General features: G+C 37.6%; 1 protein-coding gene across 2 annotated transcripts in view; it reads right to left on the bottom strand.

Annotated features, from left to right (window-relative positions):
• The window catches only part of LOC114043711 (GATOR complex protein NPRL3), an 80,700-nt gene extending 57,440 nt beyond the window's left edge, over window positions 1-23,260 (bottom strand). Inside the window, exons 1-5 of one of the 2 annotated variants that reach the window (XM_027862815.1) lie at window positions 22,595-23,260; window positions 17,092-17,161; window positions 11,966-12,004; window positions 6,709-6,838; window positions 318-392 (exon numbers count right to left, since the gene is read on the bottom strand). In XM_027862815.1, the coding sequence (XP_027718616.1) occupies window positions 318-392; window positions 6,709-6,838; window positions 11,966-12,004; window positions 17,092-17,161; window positions 22,595-22,712 (432 nt within the window). In that variant the 5' untranslated portion in view covers window positions 22,713-23,260. The remainder of the gene's footprint in view (window positions 1-317; window positions 393-6,708; window positions 6,839-11,965; window positions 12,005-17,091; window positions 17,162-22,594) is intronic. The other variant, XM_027862816.1, reaches the window with a different exon arrangement.
• Between the last annotated feature and the right edge of the window lie 2,295 nt (window positions 23,261-25,555).

The raw sequence follows: 25,555 nt of genomic DNA, 5'->3' as shown, positions 1-25,555 counted from the left end.
ATGATCAGCAGTATAGTATGATTTCTAAGGGTAAAACATTGCATCTTATGTGAATGGGAGCTTCCTTTAACTACTAATCACAGAACCTTAGAACCAGAAAAAGCCATTAGAGATCATCTGGTCCAGCCCCACCTAAAACACCAAGAAGGCAAGGTTGTCCAGTCCATTAGTCCCTAAGGACTGAGACTTCAGACCCTCCCTTAGTCACTCATTTTAAGCTCTCATTCAGTTTAGCCTTAATGAGAAAGAAATCATAAATTCCCTCACTCTCAATGATTTTCATGCGATAATTTGAAAATCTGCAAAGACAACCTTACCCTTAATGCAAATACCACATTAAACAGAATCATCGTAGGCATTTCTCTTTTTGGAGATGGATCTGTTTTAGATACCTGTGAAATAAACAGAAGTCTAGTAAGCAAATGAAATCACTTTCAGAGATCAATAAAAAAAGATAGAGCTGGAGATAATCTGATGACAAATGTGCCACGATGGAAAAAGAAAAATGTCAAGACTGCAGTAGAATAAAAGAGCTAAGGAGAGATCATTAGAACCAGCCCTGCTGACTGTCACTGGACCATCCATTACCACCAATATTTGTTTGGTGAATCTATTATGGGTTTGAGGTGGTATAGAACTGTGCCTGGTCACAACACCCACTTTACCATACTAGCAGAACCTCCCTGATTTTGGAGGTTGTTCTGGGGATACAATGAATGCAACATAATCATAATCATAAATGTGATTCTGTTTTGTATTCCTATTGAGATTTTCAAAATACTGATTATTACACTATAAATGTACTACTCCTATAACAACAATAGCAAGCCCACCCGATAGCTCAGTCCTCTATCACACTTTATATTTGTGTAACAGTTTACATTTCTACGCCACTTTTTTGTGCATTATCTCATCCTTGTGAAGGATATTATCTCAATCTTATAAATAAATAAACTGAGGATCAGAGAGGGTAAGGACTCTGACCAAGGTCAAATGGCTAATGTAGTAAAGTCAGGCCTAGAAGATTAAGTCTTCATGCTCCTAATTTAGGTTTCTGCCTCTTCACCACAGTGCCTCTCAAAAACACTTGGAATCACAGAAGATTATGAGAACAGACCTTTGAGATTATCTAGTGACTAGATTCTAGTCCAACCCTTCATTTTTATATGAGGAAACTAAGGCCCTGAGAGATTCCGTAAGTGACTTGTACACACGGCTAAAAAACCGGTTAGTGACCACGCTGGGACTAGAACTCGCAGCTCTCTCCACTACACCACACTGCCATATCCAGGCCACTACAACCATCATAATAATGTGGATAAATCCAGCAAACACAATCCAATTCAATAAAATCTGTTACCTTTATTTAGAATTTTATGTCTCATATACTGAGGATAATCAGAAAGAATTACTGAATGGAGGTGGTTTTAAAATAAGTCTTCTGCTCAAATACAAGTCTGGTATCAAAGCATCATAGAATTGGAGCTGGAAGGGACCTTAGAGGTCAATGATTTCAGCCCCCTCATTTTACAGATGAGCAAACTGAGGACGGAACCATTAAGCGACTTGTCTAGTATAATACAGCTAGTAAGTATTTGAGATACTATTCGAAGCTGAATCCAGGCACTTACTAAACAATCTATGTTTCCTATGCATATGTCTTATGTTCTCTAGCTCAGCTGTAAACTCCAAGAGGACAAGGTCAATACCTTATTTACATTCACTATCTTCCCTAACATAATAGGCAGTAGATCAGTGCCTACAGAACTGCCCTTGGAATCAGATAGCCCTGCGTTCAAGTCCCATTTCTAACATACACAGGCTGGGTGACTTCAGACCAGTCACAACTTCTCAGCACTTTAAGCAACTCTCTAAGACTATAAAGTTGCAGGAAAGACGGCAACCTGCATTGGTAGAGGGAGTTTCCTCACCTGTGAGTTACCTGTATCAGTGAAAGTGCAGGTCCAGTCCCTATCCCAGATATAGAACAGAGCATTGATATAAATATGTAAAACTAAAAGCCATTCTCCTAAGGAAATAGTTAAAGAGTAGGAATAGTTTTCAAAAGGTCAACTGCAGACTAATAAATTACTAATAAGAGAAATGCAAATTAAGACAACTCTTAAGGGTTCACCTTGCTCATTAAATTGACAACGATGATTAATGATTTTGGAGGAACCATGGGGAAACAGTCACACCAATACACTGCTGGTGGAACTGTGAATTGGTCCAACCACTCTACAAAACGATTTGGAATTAAATAGAGAAAGCCAATAAACTTAATTCATATGCTTTGATTCAGCCATCCCACTACAGGGCATAAATCCAAAAAAGGTTACTAACAACAACAAGGTCCTATATATAATAAAATATTACTAGCAGTACTAGGTGGTAGCACAAAACTGGAAACAATATGAAAATCCACTGACTGGGAAATGGATGAACAAACTACGGTATTTAAATGTAACGGAATATTGTGCTGTAAGAAATGACAAATATGAAAAAAGTCAGAGAAACCCAAGAAGACTAATGTGAACTAAAATGGAGAAAAGAACTAAGCAAACTATACAGTGACTGCAATAATGTAACCAAATTAACAAAAATGTTGTGAAACCCAGATGAACTGCAATGCCAATCTTGGTCCCAGAGAAAAGACAAGGAAACACTTGGCTCTTCTTTGGAAGTAAGTGGCTTGAAGGTATAGAATAATTCATTTACTACCAGAGGAATTTTGCTGATTGGGTTATACATAAATTTTTATTTTAGCGAGGGATAAGTCAATTGGGTAGAGGGAGACTAGGAAATGATTCTGATGTTTAAAAAAAGGGCATAAATAAAATTTATTAGTTGGGAAATAACTGTACTAAGATAAAATAAACACATAAATAAAATCTGAGGTGACTGGATCTTTAAAAAAATTTAAACTATACCAAGAAAAATAGAGACAAAAAAATCTGAATTAAATGGATCTTTTTAAAAAAATGTAAATGGGATCATTTTTAACTTTCCTTATCTCAGTTATTCCCAGTTCTTTTTGCCACATATAACTGAAAGCTCACTGTATATCAGCCATAGTGCACAAATGTAGAAAAAAGGAAGAAGGATGAAGGACAGGGTCAAAACAATCCTTCAGGAAATTAGGGATGGTGTAACAGAAAAACCAATGGCATTAGAATAATAAGACTTGGATTCAAATCATGTCTATGATTTTCTCGCTGAATGATCCTGGGCAACAATATATTGCTCTAACCTTCAATTTCTCACCTGTAAAATAGAAATAATAATATTTACATGGGAATAATATTATACTATCAACTTCAGTTACTGTGAGAATCAAATAAGATAAGGCACTTTGTAATTCATAAAGTACCACATAATTATAATTATAAAGCACTATTCATAAAGCCATTATTAGTTCTATGACTGAGTAAAAGACAACAAAGAGGCACCTTATACACAGCAGGTACTTGATAAATGTTTCCTGCATTGAACAGGTACTTTACCACTTTCCCACAACTCATCCTCAACCTGTACCTTTACTCCAAACTTTTATCTCTGCTGTTCTTGACCATTAACCACCATTTGTCACTAAACCACCATTTGTCACTAAACATGCACCCTGAGGAGCTAGAAGAGCCGATTGGCATCTGTCAAGCAGATTTATTCTAGGCATGGTCAATTTCTATGAAATAAAATGGTCACTTTCATGAACAAGTGTTACCACAAGGTGGAAAAAGAGCTCTAGCAAGGCCATAGAAGGCTTTTTATCACATACTGCCAGACAGAAGCAATGAAGCTTTTTGCTAAGAAAAGACTACTGTAAACAAAACGCACCCTTCAGTTTTTTGAACCATCAGAGGACGCTCATTCTCTTGGTAGAATTTCAGCAAAAAGTTCTGACCAGACGAAGAAATGTGACATTTGGCGATCATTCACTCATCCCTACGCATTTTCTGATGGGAGGTGGCTAACCAGAGCAGCACAGAATGTAAGAGCTGGAAGGACCCTTAAAGATCACAGTCTAAGGAGCTTAACTATTTTCATGCCCTGAAACCTATGGATCCAGTCTCAGAAAAAATGTTTTTAAATGCATTAAACAAAAACCACCTATATTGAAATAGATAAAAATAATAAAAAACAAGTTCAAGTGCCTCAGGTTAAGAACTTCCATCTAGTCCAACTCCCTCATCATATAAATAGGGAAACTGGAGCCCAGAGAGGGGAAATGACCTGCCCAAAGTCACAAAGTCACAATTATCAGTGGCAAAACTGGGACTGGACCCTAACTTTCCTGACTTTGAGTCCAATAAATGCCCAGACCCTTTAAACTTTACCCAACTTACATAACTCTTAAATAAGAGCAGAGCAGAAGAAAGATAGGATTAAAATAACCAAACTGGAAATGATACCCAGAGATAGAAATTGAAGTTATTAAATGACTTCTGCTAGGTTAAATTTTTAACTTCTTGAGGGCCTTACACAAGTGCTTTGTAAACAATGCTTAATAACTATCTGCTAATCTAAGGTACCACCTCACACCTATCAGACTAGCTAATATGACAAAAAAGGAAAATGATAAATGTTGGAGAAGATGTGGGAAAAATGGAACACTAATACATTGTTGGTGGAGTTGTGAACTGATCCAACCATTCTGGAGAGCAATTTGGAATTATATCCAAAGGGCTGCAAAACTGTTCATACCCTTTGATCCAGCAATAGCACTACTAGGTCTATATCCCAAAGAGATCATAAAGAAAGGAAAAGGACCCATATGTGCAAAAGTATTTATAGCAGTTCTTTTTGTGGTGACAAAGAATTGGAAATTGAGGGGATGCCCATCAATTGGGGAATGGCTGAACAAGTTGTGGTATATGAAAGTAATGGAATACTATTGTGCTATAAGAAATGATGAGCAGGCAGATTTCAGAAAAACCTGGAAAAAATTACATGAACTGATGCTGAGTGAAGTGAGCAGAACCAGAAGAACACTGTATATAGTAACAGCAACATTATGCAATGACCAACTTTGATAGACTTAGTTCTTCTCAGCAATACAATGATCTAAGACAATCCCAAAAGACTCATGATGGAAAATGCTATCTACATGCAGAGAAAGAACTATGGAATCTGAATGCAGATTGAAGCATACTATTTTCTCTGTCTCTCTCTTTTTTTGTTTTCTTTTTCTCATGGTTTTTCCTTTTCGTTCTGATTCTTCTTTCACAACATGACTAATGTGGAAATATGTTTAATATTTAATAGGTATAGTCTATATCAGATTGCATGCCATCTTGGGAAGGGGGAAGGAGAGGGAGGGGAAAAAGTTTGGAACTCAAAATCTTACAAAAGTAAATGTTGAAAACTAAATAAAAAAATAAAAAATATCTGTTGAAATGAATTAACAATGAACTGTGTGACTGTGTACAACTATACTAATTTTCTATGCCAAAAATAAATGTGGTTTATTTTTAATTTCTAGAACATTGGGTTCTGATTTTTAATTTGCAGGTTGGGTTATTTTTTTCTTAATAAGTAACATTTATTTAAACTGTATTCATTGCTTATAGGAGTATGGTCTCTTAATAATGAAAACAAATGATGTTCTACCTCATAATCAACAAACAGGAAAATGTAACAAAATAAAAGAATACCAAATTTTGGAAGGACTGTGGAAAGACAGGCATACCAATACTCTATTGTATTTTATTAAAGCAATGTACTTTACTATTGTAATATTATTGTACTTTATTATTACTGTATTATTGTACTATACTGTATATACTGTACTATATTATTATTGTACTTTATTAAAGCAATGAACCGGCACAATCTTGCTGATAAAGAGACTAAAATGTCCTTAAAAGGTCCCTTTGACCTGGTGCTCCCACTGCTAGGAATTCACTCCAAGGAGAGCAATGATAAAAAGAAAGAGCCAAAATACACTAAAATATTTATAGCAGCATTTTTTGTGGTAGTAAAGAATTAGAAACAAATTAAGTGCCCATCGTTTGAGGACAGGTTAATCATATTATGATGCACGAATATAATGGAATATTACTGTGATGTAGGAAATGATGACTATGAAGAATGCACAGAAGCATGGGAAGACACAGAAACTGATATAAAGTGAGCAGAAATAGGTAAACAAAGACTACAACAATGAAAATGGGAAGAACAACAAAAAAAACAAAATGGAATGCTGTGAAATTATCATCAAAGAGCCTCAGAAATATGAGAATGCATCTCCTTCCCATCTTTCCAGAGATGGGGGACACAGAATGTGGAACACTGTGAACCTGCCTATAGTGTTGGTTAATTTTGCTGAACTGGTTTTTTTTCCTTTTCTTTTTAATTTTTTCTAATAAGAGATACCTCTCTGGGAAAGGGAGAAGGAAGAGATATCAGGAAATGAAGCTGATGTAAAAACAATATATAGTAATAAAATTAGTTGTTGGTTTTTTTTAAGTGTGGTTTCTCAATTACACTGGACTTGAAAGGTCAGGGGACCTGGATTCAAGTTTCAGTTCTATTTTTTGGGTGTTCTTTGTCAAGTCATCTAACTTCTGTGTACTTTAAATTTGTCATCTGTAAGTGGAGGGTTTACATTACCATTCACACAGACAGCTTTAGAATGTTCTGAATAACTAGAAGAGTGACATAGCTACATTAAACCCCATCTTTAAAGATCCTTTGTGCTGTTGACCATACCTGTCCCAAGGCATGCTGCAGAAGTGTGGGGTGACCAACAAAGCGCACGTTATCAATCTTCAGCTCAAATTTCTGACCACACATGTCAGACTTAGTTGCCAAAATCGTTGCTAGAATAACATCTGAAAATCTTCAAAAAGAAGTAAAATAGAAAAAAATTACGATAGAAATTAATAGTACCATAACCCCAAATGTTTCCAAAGGGAAAAGGCAGATAATATTAAACTGGAGCTTCATTTAGTTTTTATTTTATTAGAGTTCCAATTAAATTGCCCAATTGTTAACCTTATTGATTTCCAACAATCCATCTTTTTAAAAAACTTCCCTAAGATTACATATTTCAAATCACCACAATTATAAGATGAAAGGTGCCAAGAAGCAAAGATTATAGGCACATGCTGCCATTTCATGACATGCTCTGTGAAATACAGGAGAGAAATATAAGTTGCAGTTTGCTTTTTTAAAAAGTAAAAAAAAAAAAATATTTGGAGGTAGCCACTGCCTTGCTAGAGCTACATGTTAATACATGTACTAAGCAACTGTTGACTGATGCAGCCTTTTGCTCAAGCAAATGAAAAACAGGTATGAGCCACTGTGGGATTTTCATAATTTTTTAAAAGTATAAATGGAAACCTCCTTCCTTCCTCCCTGCCTGCAACAAACTCAGCTAAATAAGTAATAAAGTTCAGCATTCATGAATGAAGAGCATAATTGAATTGTTTGCTATTCAACACTATAAATACACTTTACTAAGTATTATATTTTTTCTTCACAAATGGTTAAATACCTCTTATTTAATAAGAGCATTTTAACTTTAGAGTTATTATTTTATAGGAAATTATACATGCATATATGTATATGTACATATGTAGATATACAGTATGTTTGGATTGTATATATTTATTTCTTAATATTGTACATAATATTTGTCTTAATATAAATTTCACTTTCCCTCAATTCCCTAGTGCAAGGAGTACAGATAACACAATATCATTGAAAGAAATGAGGGTGGCTTATGGGTGTGTCTACTACATTCTTTTATCTCTTGTAGCCCAGATCTCTGTAAAGAACCTAGGTCTTAAAAATAGGAATGCATCTTTGCATAATTTTTAAAGAGAATAAAAAATAATATTCCTGTCAGCAAAAACCTCTGTAGTGTGGGCAAGTTGAAAATCTCAATATGTGAAATGGGTTTTTATTAAGGCCAAGTATATTTCTTTTTCTTTTGAAATATTAAGGTCATACTGTTTTGGGGAAGTCAAATGCAATATTGGAAAGAACTTCAGGTTCATAAGATCCAGTTGCCAGCCCCAGGCATCTGAATCATCAGAAGTGAATTATCATAGGATCTTTTTTGAAGATCAACACAGTACTGTTTATGAAATGTTTAACCACTGTGGGAGTACATAGTTTTACAGATATGGAGCTGAAAGGGACCTCAGAACTCATCCAATATTCTCATTTTACACGTGAAGAAACTGAGGCAAGAGAGGTTAAGTGACTTGCCTACGGTCACAAAGATAATAACTGAAAGAGTCTTCTGACTCCAAAACTAATACAGTGTACCACTGTACCACTAACTGTCTCAAAAAGTTGTTCTGTTTACACTTCCTCTTGCTGAACACTAAGCAAACAATGTTTTTGTGACAGAAAAATCAATCTTTTGGTAGTTACTGGATAGCTAACACTATGATTTTCCCTTTTGTTTTGGAAACAGGTTCTATTTAGTCTGGACTGCTTCTACAGATCAAATATTTTACAATAAAAAGGATTCTCAAACTCTAAGCCAATGGTTCATTTATTTTAAGCAAATTTCTATACAATCTAGACAATTCTCAATGTGTACATAATGGATTTTCACCCATATTCAGTAGAACATAAGAAACTCCCTACGGATTAATAATATACTAAAAAAATGTAGCAAGCAAAACAACTGCTCAAAAATTCATTTTCTATTTAGGTCAGACCTGTCCTGGTCTGCAGCAGAACAGGCCTAGAAAGGGCAGCTAGGTGGTGCAGTGGATAGAGCATCGGCCCTGAATTCAGGAGGACCTGAATTCAAATCCGGCCTCAGACCAAACACTTGGCACTTACTAGCTGTGTGACCCTGGGCAAGTCACTTAACCCTAACTGCCTCAAAAAAAAAAAAAAAGAAAGAAAGAAAGAAAGAAAGAAAGAACAGGCTTAGAAAGTTTTCAAGGACCTTTAGGAGACTAGATTGGTTCTGGAAGCACTAAAAATTTAGGCTCCCTGATGGCAGGCCTAAGGTTGTCTGAGAGATCCTAAACCAAATCAATTGCCCACTGGGTTCACCTGTAACTGGAATGATCTGACACACAGAATTAAGCACTAATATCTATTTCTTTCATAGTCAAGTGACTACAGACACATTTTCTGCTTGAAAATACTGAGTCTTTGGATATGTAAAAAAAATAGTGGGAATTTGCAGAGGAAGAAACCCCTTCCAAAGTCAGAAAGCCTTGAGGGTACTTGCCCATCTTGAGCAAATCTCTACTACCTAGGATATAACAGTGCCTGGTACCTAGTAAGCATTTAATAATTTCTTGTTGACTGACTCTCATATGCTACTGTCCACACTTTAATGAAAAGTTCCTGTCTTGGATCAGGGCAAAATAGTAATAACAATCAGTTGCATAGGCTTTACAACTTACAAAGTACTTTTCTCCTAACAACTCTGTGAGGCAGGTGCTATTATTATTATCCTCTCCATTTCACAGATGAGGAAATTAAGGCCCAGAGGTTACATGACTTGTCCACAGGGCTAGAGAAAGGTGTTATGTGATAAAAAGGGCCATAAATGGGTCTACTTTTAAATGTACTCTCACTTTCAGTCTCATGATATACAACAAAGGTAGAGGTAGAGTTTAGGCACTAGAAACTGGTCAAATATTAAGCCTGTGTAGGTGAATAACCTCTTTTCTCTACCACCAGGTGGCTAGGGGAGATAGAGGAAGAGGCTAATAAAATGAACTCCACCTCATTCCAGAAAGTTCTCTTTTTTTAAAAATTGTGCCAATTAGACATAATTTTGCAAGAAGAATTGGGGTCTTGAATGTGGGGGAAGACTCTACCTCAAATTCTTAGCTTTTCCATAAAGACTATTACCTTCTACCCTTAAAAGGACAATTAAAACCAGCTTCTCTTCAACTGTTTTTAGTTCATTATTTCCAAAAATTAAAAATGAACCAGATATAACTGTGAAAGAAGATCCTGAGCTTGTAAGAGTCAAGCCACACCAAGCAAAGGGTCTAGCAGGGGGAATTTCTCTTTTTAATGTATACAAGATGAGTCATTTTCAAGACCCGATTTTAAATACAATTGCCTTAGATGGGACTCTGGTTTAAATGAGTCTCTCTAGATTAAATGCAGTGTAGAAGAACTGAAGAATTTGGTATTGTGAGGGAATTCTCTCTACTCTGTCATCATATCTTAAAGAAAAGAGGACCTATAGTCAGTCCCTAAAAATCACGAAGTCAGATAAACATTCAGATATACCGAAAAGGTTTTGGTTCAATAGTACATTCTGCCTTTTAAATTGTTTGGAAACAATATATTTCTTCAAATAAAATAAAATTAATAATTATTAAACAATTTTGACAAAATTCCTGTAAGTGGGTAATAGTAAAAAGCAGCCGAATGATTATAATTAATAATATACATATGTGCTAAGATTACAGGAACCATTTTCACTTCTCTTTAAATGAAAAGAGTTGGCATTTGGGACAATAATGCAAAAAAAACCCATCAACAACAAGGAATTGTGAAATTAATTAGAAATTTGGGCAAAGCATTCACAGGGTGAACAAAATAGCCTGCCTGTGAAAAAAATCCAGGCCACTTACATGCCCACTAATTTACTAATTCATCCTGATTTGGTTTGACATCTCAGGGGCCAAAGAGTAAAATGGACTGGATAAGAACAAAGGTGCTGCCACCAAGAGCAGTGTCCTAGTCTAAAAGTGCTACCTCTGTACCTTGTATACCAGGACACAGTGCCATCTCCACTGTATTCAGTATACTAGGTGACTGCAGCTTTCCAACTCCACCACCTCAAGCTCCTACAAAGTAAACAGGACTATGTAGTAATAGGGACCCCTAGGGGAAAAGATATGAAGATTATCATTTATGAAATCACATAATCCACTTCTACTTGAGGAGAAATTGCTTATAAATACTAAGAGGAGAAAGTTTTTATCTCTTCCTGGTACAACCAGTAGCAGCCAAGAGAGGGAACATACATATACTGGCATCAGCCCCCCTTAGTTCCCAGAACCTGGATAGAAAGTGTACCTTTAAAATATGCCTGAAGGGTCTGATGCTGAGTGGAGTAGAACCAAGAGAACGTTGTACATAGTAACAGCCACGTTGTGCGATGACTAATATTGAGAAACTTAACCCTTCCTGGCAATACAAGGATCTAAGACATCTCCAGAGGCCTTGTAATGGAAAATGCTATCCACACCCAAAGAAAGAACTATGGAATTGTTATTTTTTTCTCTTCTGTTGAGTTTTGTTTCCTCTTTCTGATGGTTCCTCCTACTGGTTTTAATTTCTACTTACAACATCACTAATGTGAAAATATGTTTAATATGAATGTAAATGTATAGCCTATATCAGATTGTGTGCCGTCTTGGGGAGGGTGGTGGGGAGGGAGGGGGAGAAAAATTTTAAACTCAAAAGCATATGAAAGTGATTTTTGATAAATCAAAATAAATTAATAAAAAAATTTTAAAAATAAAATAAAATAAAATATGCCTGAAGAAACCAGGAGAGAAACTAACTAGTGAAATGTCCTCTTCTGGGAATATGTATAGAGAAACAATCTCTGATCCTCCTCCATAACATAATTATACTGACAATAAAACCTGATGCCCATATTCATCCAAATTTGTCAGAAAGAATTGGTTAAGGGTTTGAATGTGGTTAAAGCTAAGCCCCATCCAGAAAATCTTCCTTGGTATCCACTAGGGCTCTCTTGGAAATGCACACTAGCTAAACACCTCAAGGCTCAGAAGAGAAAAAGAGTCTGGGTTGGAGAAAAGCAGAGAAATGTTAGCAGGACCTCCTAACTCCTTTGGGGAGATCTGAGCACTAAGCATCAGAGTGATGGCTGCTGTTGTTGTTTCGTTAGTTCATTGATCAACATCATGTGAAAATCAGAAATTAAGTACAATTATAAAGAGAAAAGGAAGCATGAGTTGAGGCAAAAAGACAGTATAGAATGCTTTGGTCTTACCCTGCAACCAATTGTTCATCGGTTAGAGGACATTGCTCGCTGAAATGGGAATATGACTATCAAAACCAAACAAAAATATAATAGAAGAATAAACCATGAAAAGTAACATGAGATTGTCTTGACTTTTTTTAAAAGACAGTATTAAAAACTAGAAGATGTACAAAATTGTTAGGGGTTAACTGCTATAAAACAAAGATAAACAGTTGATGAAGGAAGAAACTATTGTATACATATAAAAATAGGTTTACCCACATTCAACAACAAAGCTTACAAGTATGTTTTCCTTTGAGAATTCTATAATTATATTTCCACCCAACTACCCACCAAAAATTTCAGTTTTCATATTTGGGAGGCAGGGTGATAATACATTAGAATTAGTCCCAATTCTTCAAAGAGATCGATTTCTTCATTTAAATGTAGAAACTACACACAATAGGTATCAATATCAGCCTCTCTCATTGAAGCCCGTCACTACCTATAACACATTTGTAGTCTACTTGATATCTTTCTAAAGCTATGTAAGAAGAAGATACTCTAAAACCTCAGCTGCTTAAAAAAAAATATAGCAACAGAAAACATGCCTAACAAAATTCCCAGGATTATGTATCTCTGCATTTTTATATTCTGAATCTGTCAATGAGGAAGAACTTACAAATAATAACAATAATAACAGTAGTCGGCAATTATATAACCCAAAAACCTTTACATACACGATCTCATTTGAGGCTCATGATAATCCTGTGACATAGAGGACATTATCCCCATTTTACAGATAAAGAACCTGAGACTAAAAGAGATGAAACATAAGGGGTGCATGCCATAGAAGAAAGAGCACCAGCCTGAAAAATCAAGAACTGGGTTCAAATCTTGACTCTGGTACTAACATCTGGTATGACCTCAAGCAAGTTACTCCACCACTCTGGCTTCAGTTTCTGTATCTGCAAAATGTTCAATTAGATAAAATCTAAGACTTCATCTATCTCTAACATTCTAGAATTTTTCTGGAGTATGGGAGGGCTGTCGGTCCAGACCTGTGAGTCCATTGGTCTAGGAAACTCCTTATTACAGGATCTATATGAAATAGCAAGACTGAACCACAAAAAGTAGAGGAAACACCTTCTGCCACTACAGGAAAACCTGCTAAATGCGTGGCCCTGACCAAGTCACATAAGAAACCTTCTAAGACTAGGAGTTGTAGAACTGGTGTCAATTTGCAACATTCTAGAAAGATGATATAATTCTCTGAACCGAGACCTTCTTACTCCAACTACAATGTTCTCCACATCACAAAGCTGCTTCCCATGGGAGAACACTGCCTCAAATAATGAGGAGTCCACAGGAGACATAAAGGATCTGCAAAACTCCACAGCAGTGCCCAGGACACAGTGGGTATACAATAAATGTGTGTTCAATGAATGGGTCAATTGGGCAATCCCCAAACTAAACAAACAAATAGGGTAAGAGTTTGGGATAGTATAGCTTTATTGACGTTTAGGGACAATGGTTTGTCCCTAGGGATATGTAGTCTCCCCCTTCCAGCTCATATTCAACTTAGCCAGTAGAAAAAAAAGAAAAAAACATGTTTGAAAGCTTCCAACACTTTTGCTGATTTTGGACAGCTGCTGTAGAAAACTAAAATCAAAGTGAAAGTTATATTATTACCATTACACACTATCATGTTATAACAAATAAGATTGTTTTGGTTCAGTCTTGCTGTTTTACATAGATCTTTTAACAGGGAAAACCACAACAACAATGGACTTGAAGATAAACAGCCATGCACACCATGGAAGAGAAATGTACAGTCTAAGGATCTCTAATTTCAGAGGCACTCATGCTTTATCTCATCAGGCCTCACAGTGTCAAAAATTATCTCCATTCAAGGGTGAAAGGGTGTGACATAAAACACTGGAATCACTAAGTCCATACATAGTGTTCAAAGAAAACATCTAGTGTGAGAGAGGAATCCTGATCCCTAAGATCAGACAGGAAAATCAGGGACAGGGGTAGGATTAGAACCTAGATTTCTGACACAACTACAAGTGGTTTATCACATCACAAGATCATGGAGTTAGAGCTGGAAAGGACCTTAGAGATCATCTAGTCTAATCCTACCTCCTTTTTTTTTTAAATACAGATGACGAAACTGAGGTCCAGAGAGTTTAAGTAATTTGCCCAAGATCACAAAGGTAGTTAACAACAGAAATCTTGACTCTAAATTCAAAGTGTCTAAAATGGAATGGGTCTGAACAGAAACTGATCAATTTTTTGCATTAAACCTATCATTCTTTGCATTAAACCTACCATTAAGTTTTCAGAGAGTGCTATTTAATACTTAAAAGCCAACAAAACCACCACGCAGGCTGACAATTTCAATACACTAAGCTCAAATATTTCTAACAGGGCCACTCACTAGAAAAACTGTCCAAACTTTCAGGCATGTTGTTGCAGAGTTCCTCCAGATGGCCCTGTCTTCTAAACTACCAGGCACTTCCTTAGAAATATTTACTATTCACTGCTGATGCCCATAATACATTCAGAAAGTGTTTTGACAGGGAAAAGTAATGAAAATTATCTCGAAAACTGTAAATCAATTTGGTTGACATGGCACTGTAAAATTAGAGAAAAACCCTATTCCTTTCAGAATTGGAAAAGCTTGGTTAGAGATATAAGTGACCCAAGACCCCCAAGATATCAGGCCCGAGCCCCTTGTCCTGTTTCTGCTTCCCATTAAACTTGTTTCTTTTGAAGGAGGGGTTTCATCAGTGTGGGGAGCTCCTGTGTGGAAATTCCATCAACAGATGAAGCCAAAGAACCAGTAACTCTGTCTTAGCAAGCTGCCTGGGGCACTAAGAAGTTGAGTCACAGGTCTGTATCCAAGGCAAGACTGGAATTCAGGTATTCTGATTCCAAAGCTTTAACCACTATACCATGTTGCCTCTCCATGATATTTATGGCCACCTGAATGAGAAACAGCATCATTTTGAAAAAGACAGAAATTAGGTTAAGATACAGAATACTGAGGGCTCCCACATTGTCTCAAAAGTTTATAATTCTTTCCAAAGGAGATCACAGCTTCTAAGTGCTAGAAGGCATCTATTTTTGGCTTAGATTGTTTCCTAGAAAGAACTTCACAATTCAAACCTATACTAAATGGAATAGAGCTAACCTTGATGGCAGACTTTATCATTCCCTGGTTTAATTTGGCTATGGAAATTTGGAAGAATTTTCTAGTTTTTAATATTTCTTTGAGAAATAAAATAGATGGCACTCCCAGAGCTCTTAAGTTAAAGAGCTGCCAGAGTCCTGCATCTCTTGCACACGGATTGACAAACGTGTGAAGATATCTCATCTGTCACATACTCTTGTAAATAAGGCAACTGAATTTAACAAATATTTATTAAGTGCCTTACTATGTGCAAGGCATTATGCTCTGCACTGGGGATACAAATACAAATGCTAAACACACACCTTTATCTCAAGAAGGTATATTCTAAGGTATAACAACATTTCCCCTTGGACCCTCCCATAGCACTTTGTTTTGCAACTTACTATACCTTGTATTTAACTATAACATACAATAATATATGATAGTCACATTTATGTCTATTCTCCCTACTAGATATAAGTTCTATTAGTACAGAGACAGTTTCTTATCCAAACTTTGTATCTCACCCTATGTCTAGCACAGGACTTAAAAAACATTTGCTTAAAGAACAAATGAATTCAGACATCTGAAAACACTGTATAAAGTGTCAGTTAGCTACTACATGGACACTGTCTCATTAGCTCTCACTGAAGCAGATAACACATGATGGTCCCATGAACTGCTATAGTTAAAAAAAATTATCACCTAATGGCTTGCCTCTCAGTAAAGAACCTTCCCATCACTAGGTTGGTTAGCTCCATTAAGGCAGGGACTGTTTCATTTTTCTCTTTGTATCTGCCAGCACCTAGCACATTAATTGGACAACAGTGTATGGCCAAGTTCATACTTGAAGCCTTTTCAATTTGCTAAGTCCTTCCAGAGCCTACACTCCTTTGGCAAAGGCTTTAACAGCCCAAGGTAAGCACCCCATCACAATAAAGCATCAAAGAAGACAAGCAGAGAACTCATAAGTAGAGAGGTGACAACTTGGGTTTACAAATAGTCCTATTAAGCAGTTAGAAGAATTGCCAAAAGTCAACCAGTCACAGTTCAAAGAACACCAGTCCCAAATCTCCAATCATCTTATGAGATCCAAACAGGAACTGATCAATTTCTACATTAAATTCACCCTTCTCTAAGCTTCCCTCTTTCCAGTGAGGGTACCATGACTTTGCCAGGCAACCAGATTCACAACTTTGCAGACACAATTTCCTGTCCCCTCTCCTTTACCTCTTATCCAGTTAACATATCATGGTGACTACATATGCTACCTCTCTCACACCTGTCTGACCCTCTCCATACATAAGGCCAGCACTCTACATCAAGTCCTCATCACCTTTCACCCAAACAGCTTCTATCTGTTATGCCTGCTCTCCCCTTTCCAACCACCTCTGACACAGCTTCTAAAATAATCTCCCTAAGGCACAGGCCTATCCATGTTGCTCTCTTGCTCAAAATCTGTCAGTGGTTCCCAACTGCCTCTATATATAAACTCATCAGCTGGGAAGCTAAGACAATCCATAACCTGGTTCCAACCAACTTTTCAAACCTTATTTCAAATTATGCCCCTTCATAAACTACATTACAGGCAAAAGGGACAACGAGCTATTCTCAAAAGTCAATCCTCTACTTCCCACCTCAGTGCAATATGTCTCAAAATTCTTGTTTTCTTCCAAGTTCCGCCTCCTCTCAGAAGACTTCCCTTATGCCTCCTCATTGTTAATGTTCTTATCTTCTTTCAATTATTTTGTGTACACTGATTTCTGTACATGTCGCATCCCCCAATGGAATGTAAGCTCCTTGATGGAGATGTTTTGTTTTTTTCTTTATATCCTCAGTACCCAGCATAGGGCCTTAAATACAGTGGGCACTTAAAGGAGAATCAGGATGGGACAGGATGGGAGCTGTGTACCTTTCTGACACCTAATTTTTTCTTTTATCCTCTACCTTTTCTGAAAAGGTAGAAAGGTTCCCTTACCTGGAGTCCCCATCTTGGTCATCTGTATTGTCTCCTGTGTTGTTAACAGCATATCGGCTACGTGGCTTATCTATAGCAAAAGGAAACAAAATATATTACATTAAATATGATAAGTTAGGAGACAAGGCTAGCACAAACAAACTCCACAAATAATCCCCAAACTTCTATTTTAATCATAGGTTTCCACCTTTCCCCCCAGTGAGATGTAGTGAGGAAAACACCAGATATGGAGTAAAAAGATTCTATTCCTGGTTCCACAACTTATTGGCAAATCATAATCTCTTTGGGCCTCAGTTTCTTCGACTATAAAATGGAAATAATAATCCTTGACCTATCTATCTCATAAACTTGTTGTGAGAAAATTACTTTGCAAACTATAAAGCACTAGAAAAATGTGGGAACTATTATATTAACAAACTGCTGATCAATGTTCTTGGCAGCTGCTTTTCATTTCCACCTCCCAGACACAGGCAAAAGTGTTTAAAAAAGCAATGAATTTGAGAACTGTAAATAGTGAAAGAGGGAAAGAGACACCAGAGATCTATAGACAAAAGTATGGTTGAATTCTGAGATGTTCTACCTGTTCTTCCCTAACTCCTTCAGCCCACAATGGTCTCCCTCTACTCAGAATCCTTACAGAACTTTAAAGTCTGTACTATGCAATTTAGCACTTAACTGTATACTATACAACAACGTATATATTATATGTACAACATTGATGTTGCATAATTAGTATGATGACCCCCCCAACTACACTGAAAGCTCCTTGAGGGCAGGGGCCACATCCTTATTTTTTTAAAATCTCCCATACCATATAAAGTAGTGCTTTGTATATCAGTAGATGGAGGTGCAGTGGATAGAGTGCAGGGCCTGGAGTCAAAAAGACCTGCGTTCAAATCCAGCCTCAGACACTTACTAGATGTATGAGCCTGGGCAAGTCACTTAACCCTGTTTGCCTCAGTTTCCTCATCTGTAAAATGACCGGGAGAAGGAAATGGCAAACCAATCTAATATCGCTGCCAAGAAAACCCCAAATGGGATCATAAAAGAGTCTGTCACAACTGAAAAAAGATTGAACAACAACAGATATACTTGTTGATTGTGACAAGAATAGTCTACTAATAAATTTATCTCAGAAAGGGCCCTTACCTCATCATCCCCTCAATATTACCTCCCTCTTCATTAACTAATTATAATATAGAATTAAAGTATGTTTTAAAATATTTGATGCATTTATGTTCCCTGTTAGTTTAAAAATCAGATGATTTTAACTTTTCTCTCTTAAAAAATAAAAAACAATCTAAAGTATTTTTTATTTCTATAGTACCTTTAACTTTTCAGTTGGTCACTATTCTTCAACGGATAAAAAGGCTTCCCATTTCTAGACTATGTATATAATACATAAGCTATATAATTAAACTTAGTATATTTAGAATTGACTACATAATGAAAACTGACATTTACATGGCGTTTTAAGATTTGCAGAGCACTTTACCCACATTCTTATTTAATCCTTACAAGATCAGCAGATACTATTAGTATTATTATTCCCATTTTATAGATGAGGAAACTGAGGCTCAGAGAAATTAATCTGCTCACAGTTGTACAAAAGTAGTAAACAACTGAGGCGGGAATTAAGCCCAGGTCTTTTTGACTCAGAATCCAGCACTCTATCCAATATACCACAATGTCTCTACATAATAAAAAAAACTGATAGGCTATATCAGTTTTCTGAAAAGATAGCCAAATGCCGAAGCATACTTCTCTCTCTTCACTGTGGAGAAGGGAACTACCAGTACAGAAAGTCATACATTTTCAAACAGTGTAACTGCATAGATGTTTTTGCTTGACTGGTTTTATTTGCTAAAAGACAGGGTTTAATTGAAAGGAGAGGGCATTTCCAGAATGACTGCAATGTAAAAAACAGAAGGCATCAATTAAACTTTTTTTTAAGACATCAAGAATACCGGTTGGGCAATTTTCATCACTATGGCAAGTTTGTTGAAAACAGTTTATTGGGAAGCAATGAGATGCAGTGGAAAGACCTAGGTTCAAGTCCTACCTCCGACACTTTATAGCTGTCACTACAAGCAAATTTCAAGATTGAAATCTTGGAGCCTCAATTTCCTCATCTTTAAAATGTGAATAATGTTTTAAAGCACGTACAAAATTTAAGGGAGTGGTTCTTACCATTTTTAGTATAAGAACCCCCTTTAATGTAAAAAAAATGCTATAAATCTGTACATGATATTTGCATTATTAGTATACGTTGACTGAGAAAATACATAGTAATAGAAAAAGCCACTATAAATTCATTAATGTTTTTAAGTGAATTTGTATTTTATTAATTACAATGGCAACTACATTTAAAAAATAAAACAATGTACAAAATATGTTCTTTATTCAGTCTATAGACAATATATTTATTTATTATACTGATTCATTCAGGATATTTTGTCAGCATTAAAAACAGATTAAAATGACAAAGCTTTGTGGACATATAGCTTTGCAGATATTTTGCAATAACACTGGAATTTCCCAGGGGTATACAACATCAGAGGTTGGCAACTACTGATAGAGGGTCTTCAGCACCTATGTGCAATTTTAAACTTGGATTTAGGCATAACAGAAACTGTCAATAAATAGCATTCAGCGTGTAAGGGAACTCAGTGACAACTGTATATGTAATTATTTATAATTCTAGGACAAACAAAAAATGGCTACCATAGACAAGAAGGCAAACTATATCCTATGCAAGCAGAATTCCAGACATTATCAATTGTAATTTTAACAATTCAATATGCCTTTCCATGCAATTAAAAATTATTTCTACTATATTTATAACATATACTGCTAAAGTTTTAAAACTGTGCAGAACAGCCGGTACACAAATAGGTCACTGTTTATCTGGGCACTGTGGTGATAGTGAGAGGAGAAAATAAGAGGGTTTCTTCACTCTGTGTATCCAAGCTGTTAGTTATTACTACCACTACCTAGTGAGTGAGAAATGCGGTAATCCCTGATTCTATGATGTTCTGCACTCCCAGAATGCTCTATGGCACTTTTAGATAGAGCACTAAAAGTCAAATATAAATAAATGGATAAGGACTGCTCTACTGGACCAGCTTGTAACCTATATTCAAACCAGAGATCTCAAGAGTTCTATTATTATCTCCTGTACCCCTCTGGCTGGGATTGGTTAGTAGTTAGAGCAACCTATTTTCATGTTACTGACAAAAGTGGGGAAGCTTCTCTTCACAGAAGAGAGAAACAATGGGTGTGGAACACTGCACTTAGTTGATGTGCTGCTAAACTACTTTTTAAAAAAAAAAATTATTCTTTGTTCTATGAGATGGTTATCTGGGTAGGAGTATATGGGAGAGGAGAGAAATACGTGGAAAAGGTGATGTAAAAATAAAAGATTCAAATAAAAATTGTTTTTAACATGTGGCTAAACTGATACAGTTAAGTAAGCCATAAAACAAACTCAGGAGCTCCTGGATGCAGTGCTTGGACCTTGATGCCATCCCACAACTCACATATCCCAAGGGCAAGGAGTATGGAAGAACAAAGATGTGTTCAAATCCTGGTTTCCAACCCATGTGACTTTGACCAAGTCACTTTCCCTCTCCTGGATTCAGCTTCATCCGTAAAATGATGGGTCTGAATTAGATGGCACTGGATCTCTTTCAACTCTAAATCTCTGATCCTAAGAACTAATGGCCAGAACTAGAGGAAGGTGTACAGCACATTGGGTGAATCCCCTATGGTAGATTTATGAGAAGACATGGCTAAGAACTTCATAGAATAAGCAGCCTGGAATGGATTAGGATCTGCTATGGAGCATCCGTATCAATGAGATTACAAATCCACATAAGTATCAGAGCACAGGAATAGCTCCAGGAAGAAATGGCACATTGAATAGGTAAGAATAAAATGTTTTCCCATAGTGGAAAGTATAGTTGATTATGAAAATTTTGACAATTTCATAGTAGCATATTAATTTTTAAAACATTCATTGAAGAGAGTTCTAAAATTCCAAAGTAAAAAGATAAAATTCAACTAACTATTGAGACTTTTCCAAAAACTGGGTTTCTTACACGAGAAATGGGGGCAAGCTAGGCAGTGCAGAGGATAGAGTGCCAGGCCCGGAGTCAGAAATACTTATCTTCTTGAGTTCAAATTTGGACTCAGATACTTACTAGCTATGTGACTCTGGGCAAGTCACTTAACCCTATGTGCCTCAGTTTCCTCATCTGTAAAATGAGTTGGAGAAGAAAATGGCAAACTGCTCAAGCCTCTCTGCCAAGAAAACCCCAAATGGAGTCACAGAGAGTTGGACATGACTGAAACAACAGAACAAAGAAAAAAAACCACAAGAAATATGGACACATGGCATTTCAGATTTGGAACAGACCTCAGAGACCATCTAGTCTCTAGATCAGAGGTGTCAAACACCTGACCTGCCACCTGCCAACTCCTGAGCGTGGCCCTAACTGATTAAAATGTAATTGGAAAATATTTAATAAAACAAAAATACAATAGAACATAATGTCAATGTGATTTTCTAGGGATCCTTATATACAATTTAGTGGCCCCTTTTTCTACTTGAGTTTGATGCCATCGCTCTAGACTGTCTAGTTTTAGACCTCCGGAAAGTGAGGCACTGGGTGGTTAAGGGATCTGCCCAAAGTCACATACATTGTGTCAGAGTTATGATTTAGATGCAGGCTGACTCCACAGCCAGTGTTCTTTCCACTATATCACTGTTATTGAAATGTAGTTTTTATACTTCAACCAATTTAGAAACTTTTCATTCTCAAAACTTTTCAATACATGATTAAGAACCACTCATGAACAGTCTTCTCAGAAATAAGTATGAAATTCATTTAGAAAGGAAGCTCATGAAGTATTTGCTATCATTTGGAATATCAGGCTCTATGATCTGTGATCCTTAAACAAACTGCCTCTCATTGTTGAATATGAAGAAAAACAAAAATATTTTTAAAAAAGAATCATCAATAAAAGTTTTTTTAAGACCAATAAATGTTTGTTAGAAAGTTTTTCAACAAAGAAAAGCAACTTGTTTAAAATATTTTCATTGCTTTATGGTTCAGGCTGAAAAGCATTATCTGTAACCTTTAAAAAAAAAAAGAGGTAGAGAGACATGAGCTTCACTTGGAGGAAAAATATGATTCCAAGGTCATAATGACATAAATTTTCTAGAATCTTGGGGGATTGTCATTTTTTATTTTTGTATCCCCTGCACCTTGGTGGAGTCTCAGAAACGCCAGATATTCTTGTTTTCACCCCAAATGAGCTCACTTTTCAGTTTCTACACAAACCACTGAGATTTTTCAGCGCTCAAGGGAAAGGATGAGAAGGGCAGAGAAGCCCAACAGTCAGACTTCAGGCACTATCACCACTCTTCCCTCCAACCTTAAAGAGCCAGCTTCTCATCCCCAGGAGTCCCATACCATACTGCCAACACTGGCTCACTTACTTGTCTGGGATGCAGGGTGTTCCTGGTTTCTCTGAAATGGGTACCTGAACAGTAACTTATTGCCCCTGCTCCCTGAACTGACCAGGATCACACTGATGGGGCTGGTGTTGTCCCCCATCCTGGGCCGAGAAAGGGCACGGGGGGGAGGGGGAGGAGAACCAGGTTTAGAGGATGTAAGAGGCTGGGGATTTGGAGGGACCAGAAGGGGCGTTCTGGGGCTTGAGGATGATAAAGTGTGTGGGGGTGAGACCTTGGGGTGACTACAACCAGGCCTCTTTGGTGCTAGGAATTTGGCGGAGGGAGCGGTGGAGCTTGAAGGTGATGGAAGGGGGAGGTCGGAGGGTTAGGTGTGAGCCGCGGTGGGGCCTCGATCCCCCAAGCTGACGTCTCGGAGGGTAGAAGAGGGAAGGATCCGGGTTTGAAAGGAGGCAAAAGCGAGAGGCCCGGGGGCGTGGAGCTTCGGGGAGTGGGAGGCCGAGGGGGCGGAAAGGAACTAGGTCGGGCCCGAAAGGCTGAAGGGAACCGGGGGCGCTGGGGAGGGGTCGGTGGAAGGGGATTCAGAGGAGATGGGAAGTAACAGGGACCCTCTGGAAAGACGTAATCTCGGGCCCGGGAGCTGGAGGCGAGGGAATCTCAGAGGCCGCGGAGGCGGAAACGTCAACTTGCCCTCACTGGGGACCAGAGTCACGTCCGGAATTGCCTCCCACCTCCTACCAGCCTCGCGAGGCTTCCTTAGGCCTCGAGCGGTTGCCCTAGCAACGCCTCTCCTACCCTCCGGAGGGGCCGACTCTCGCGCTTGCGCAGTGGTTTGTCATGGGGAGAGTCTGCGCAGGCAGCCGGAAGTGACCCTTGAAGTCAGGTTGTGTTTATGCTTTTGGTTGACGCTCTTTCTAAAGACGCTTGGGTCTGTCGGTTCCCCTTTTGAGCTGCTTTGGTCCCTAAGAAAATGCGTCCCTCCACCCCCACCCCAATAATAATACAACCAATCCCCAGCAGAGACCCCGTGGTTGGGGTCCTGGCTTCGAATGTCTGCCCTGTCACTTGCTTTCTCTGTGGCCTTGGACAACTCGGTTCCCTAATCTGGGCCATAGCGTCGTCTTCTGGAAGATGAGTAGGGTTGGTCTAGATAGCATCCAAGTCAAGTTGCTTGGAAGCATTTGTTAAGCGAGGTGCTGTGCGCTGGGGATATAAAGAAAGGCAAAAGACATTCCCAGCCCTCAAGGAGCTCACAGTCTAATGGGGGAGACAACATGCAAGCTACTCTGTGCAAATGAGCTATAAACAGGATAAATTGGAGATAATCATACAGAAAAGGCACTACCACTAAAGGGGATCAGGAAAAGCTTGCAGAAGGTGGAATTTCTTGCTGGGTCAGGAAGGAAGCCAAGGAATCATGTTTGAGGGTCCATCTTGTTTATACCAGCCTACAGCCTGCTTGTTTATGTATTTGTCTTTGAAGTTGAAAAATTCGATGCAACATATTAAGCACCTAACCGAAAGAGCGCTGGATATGGAATAAAAAGACCCTGACTGGAGTCTCACAGTGCCAGTTAATTATCGTCTGACAAAACACCTTCTCTCTGGGGCTTTGGTTTTGTTTAAAAGAGATCTCTAAGTTTCTTACTATAATGTATTGGAGAGTGTTGGATTTTGAGCCATAAGACCTAGGTTTAATCCTCATTCTGACACTTAATACGTATAACCATAGGTAAGTCACATCACCTCTCTGAGACTCAACTTTCCTCACCTATAAAATGAAAGGGTTGAACTAGGTGCCCTCTTAAATTCCTTCCAGCTCTAAATGTATGTCCTTATTATCCTCTTTATCTCCGCTACCACCACCTTAACACACATCCTATTACTAACCACCTGGGTAATTGCAATAGCCTCCCAATGGGTTTTCTTACCATCTCTACCCCCAATCTGACCTCTATAATACTTTCAGACTTATTTTCCTGATGGATAGAATTGATATGTCTCTCCTCTTTGAAATCCTTTCAAGGACTTCCTATTGCCTAATGAGTAAATTCAAACTCCATAGTAGGACATTCAAGATACTTCATAATGTGGCTCTACCTTTCCAGTCTTTTCTCATGAACTTTTTTTTTTTTAAGAGTTTACAAGTTTATTGGCAAATAGCTGACCAGCTGTTGTTTTGTGTGCAATTCAGTTTGGCCTTAAAGTGACTTAATATTGAAATAGTTGCTCCAGCTCTTTTAACTATTTTGACACATCTGTCAGATGTTTGAGTACTTACTATTATCCATAATACTGGGCAAAACCCCCAAATCATTATACAATTTTGGGGGTTAATTCAATCTACGCGTTTCACTAGGAAAGAGCCAAACAAACCACCATACATTAACATCAGCAACAATCCAATAAGATTATCCCAATCTGCCATCTTTCTTAATCTAATTTCACAATCAGGTTGTTAACATGATGTTAGGCCAATAGAAAAAAATGAAACAAAATAGATAGAATTAAATTCTAAATCATGCCTTCATTATTGTGCCACTGATGTCTTATGAAAATACACATTCAAAGGAAAAACATTCTGCTGGTAAGGAAGGGCAAATCCAAAACACTTGAACCTACAACATATAAATGCTGTACCACCATTCATTCATCTCAGCATGAGGTGGGGTAAGGAGTAATCTGCCAGGGAGAAGAAATTGTTTTGCAACAAGGTCTACTTGAGATGGACATGGGGCTGAAGACATCCTCTGAAAGTGAGGGAGGGCTGAGAACTAATATTCAGTCTCCTACCTGTTGCTTCTCTTACTGAAAGGGAAAGGATGACATTCTGCCCCTTGTCATCTACATGTGCTTTTGACATTCTGAGAACTTCCCAACTGTGGAAAGTTCCTTCCTGAAAAATGGGCAAGGTAGCAAACTAGCCTTCTTTACATCACCTACCCTCAGCCTTACAAAACTCCCAGGAATATTATAGCCAAATTT

This window comes from Vombatus ursinus, unplaced genomic scaffold (genome assembly GCF_900497805.2).
Source record: "Vombatus ursinus unplaced genomic scaffold, bare-nosed wombat genome assembly UNPS02014770.1, whole genome shotgun sequence".
NCBI classification, from domain to species: domain Eukaryota; kingdom Metazoa; phylum Chordata; class Mammalia; order Diprotodontia; family Vombatidae; genus Vombatus; species Vombatus ursinus.
The sequence above is the reverse complement of the archived record's forward strand: the minus strand, read 5'-3'. Positions and strand labels throughout refer to the sequence as shown.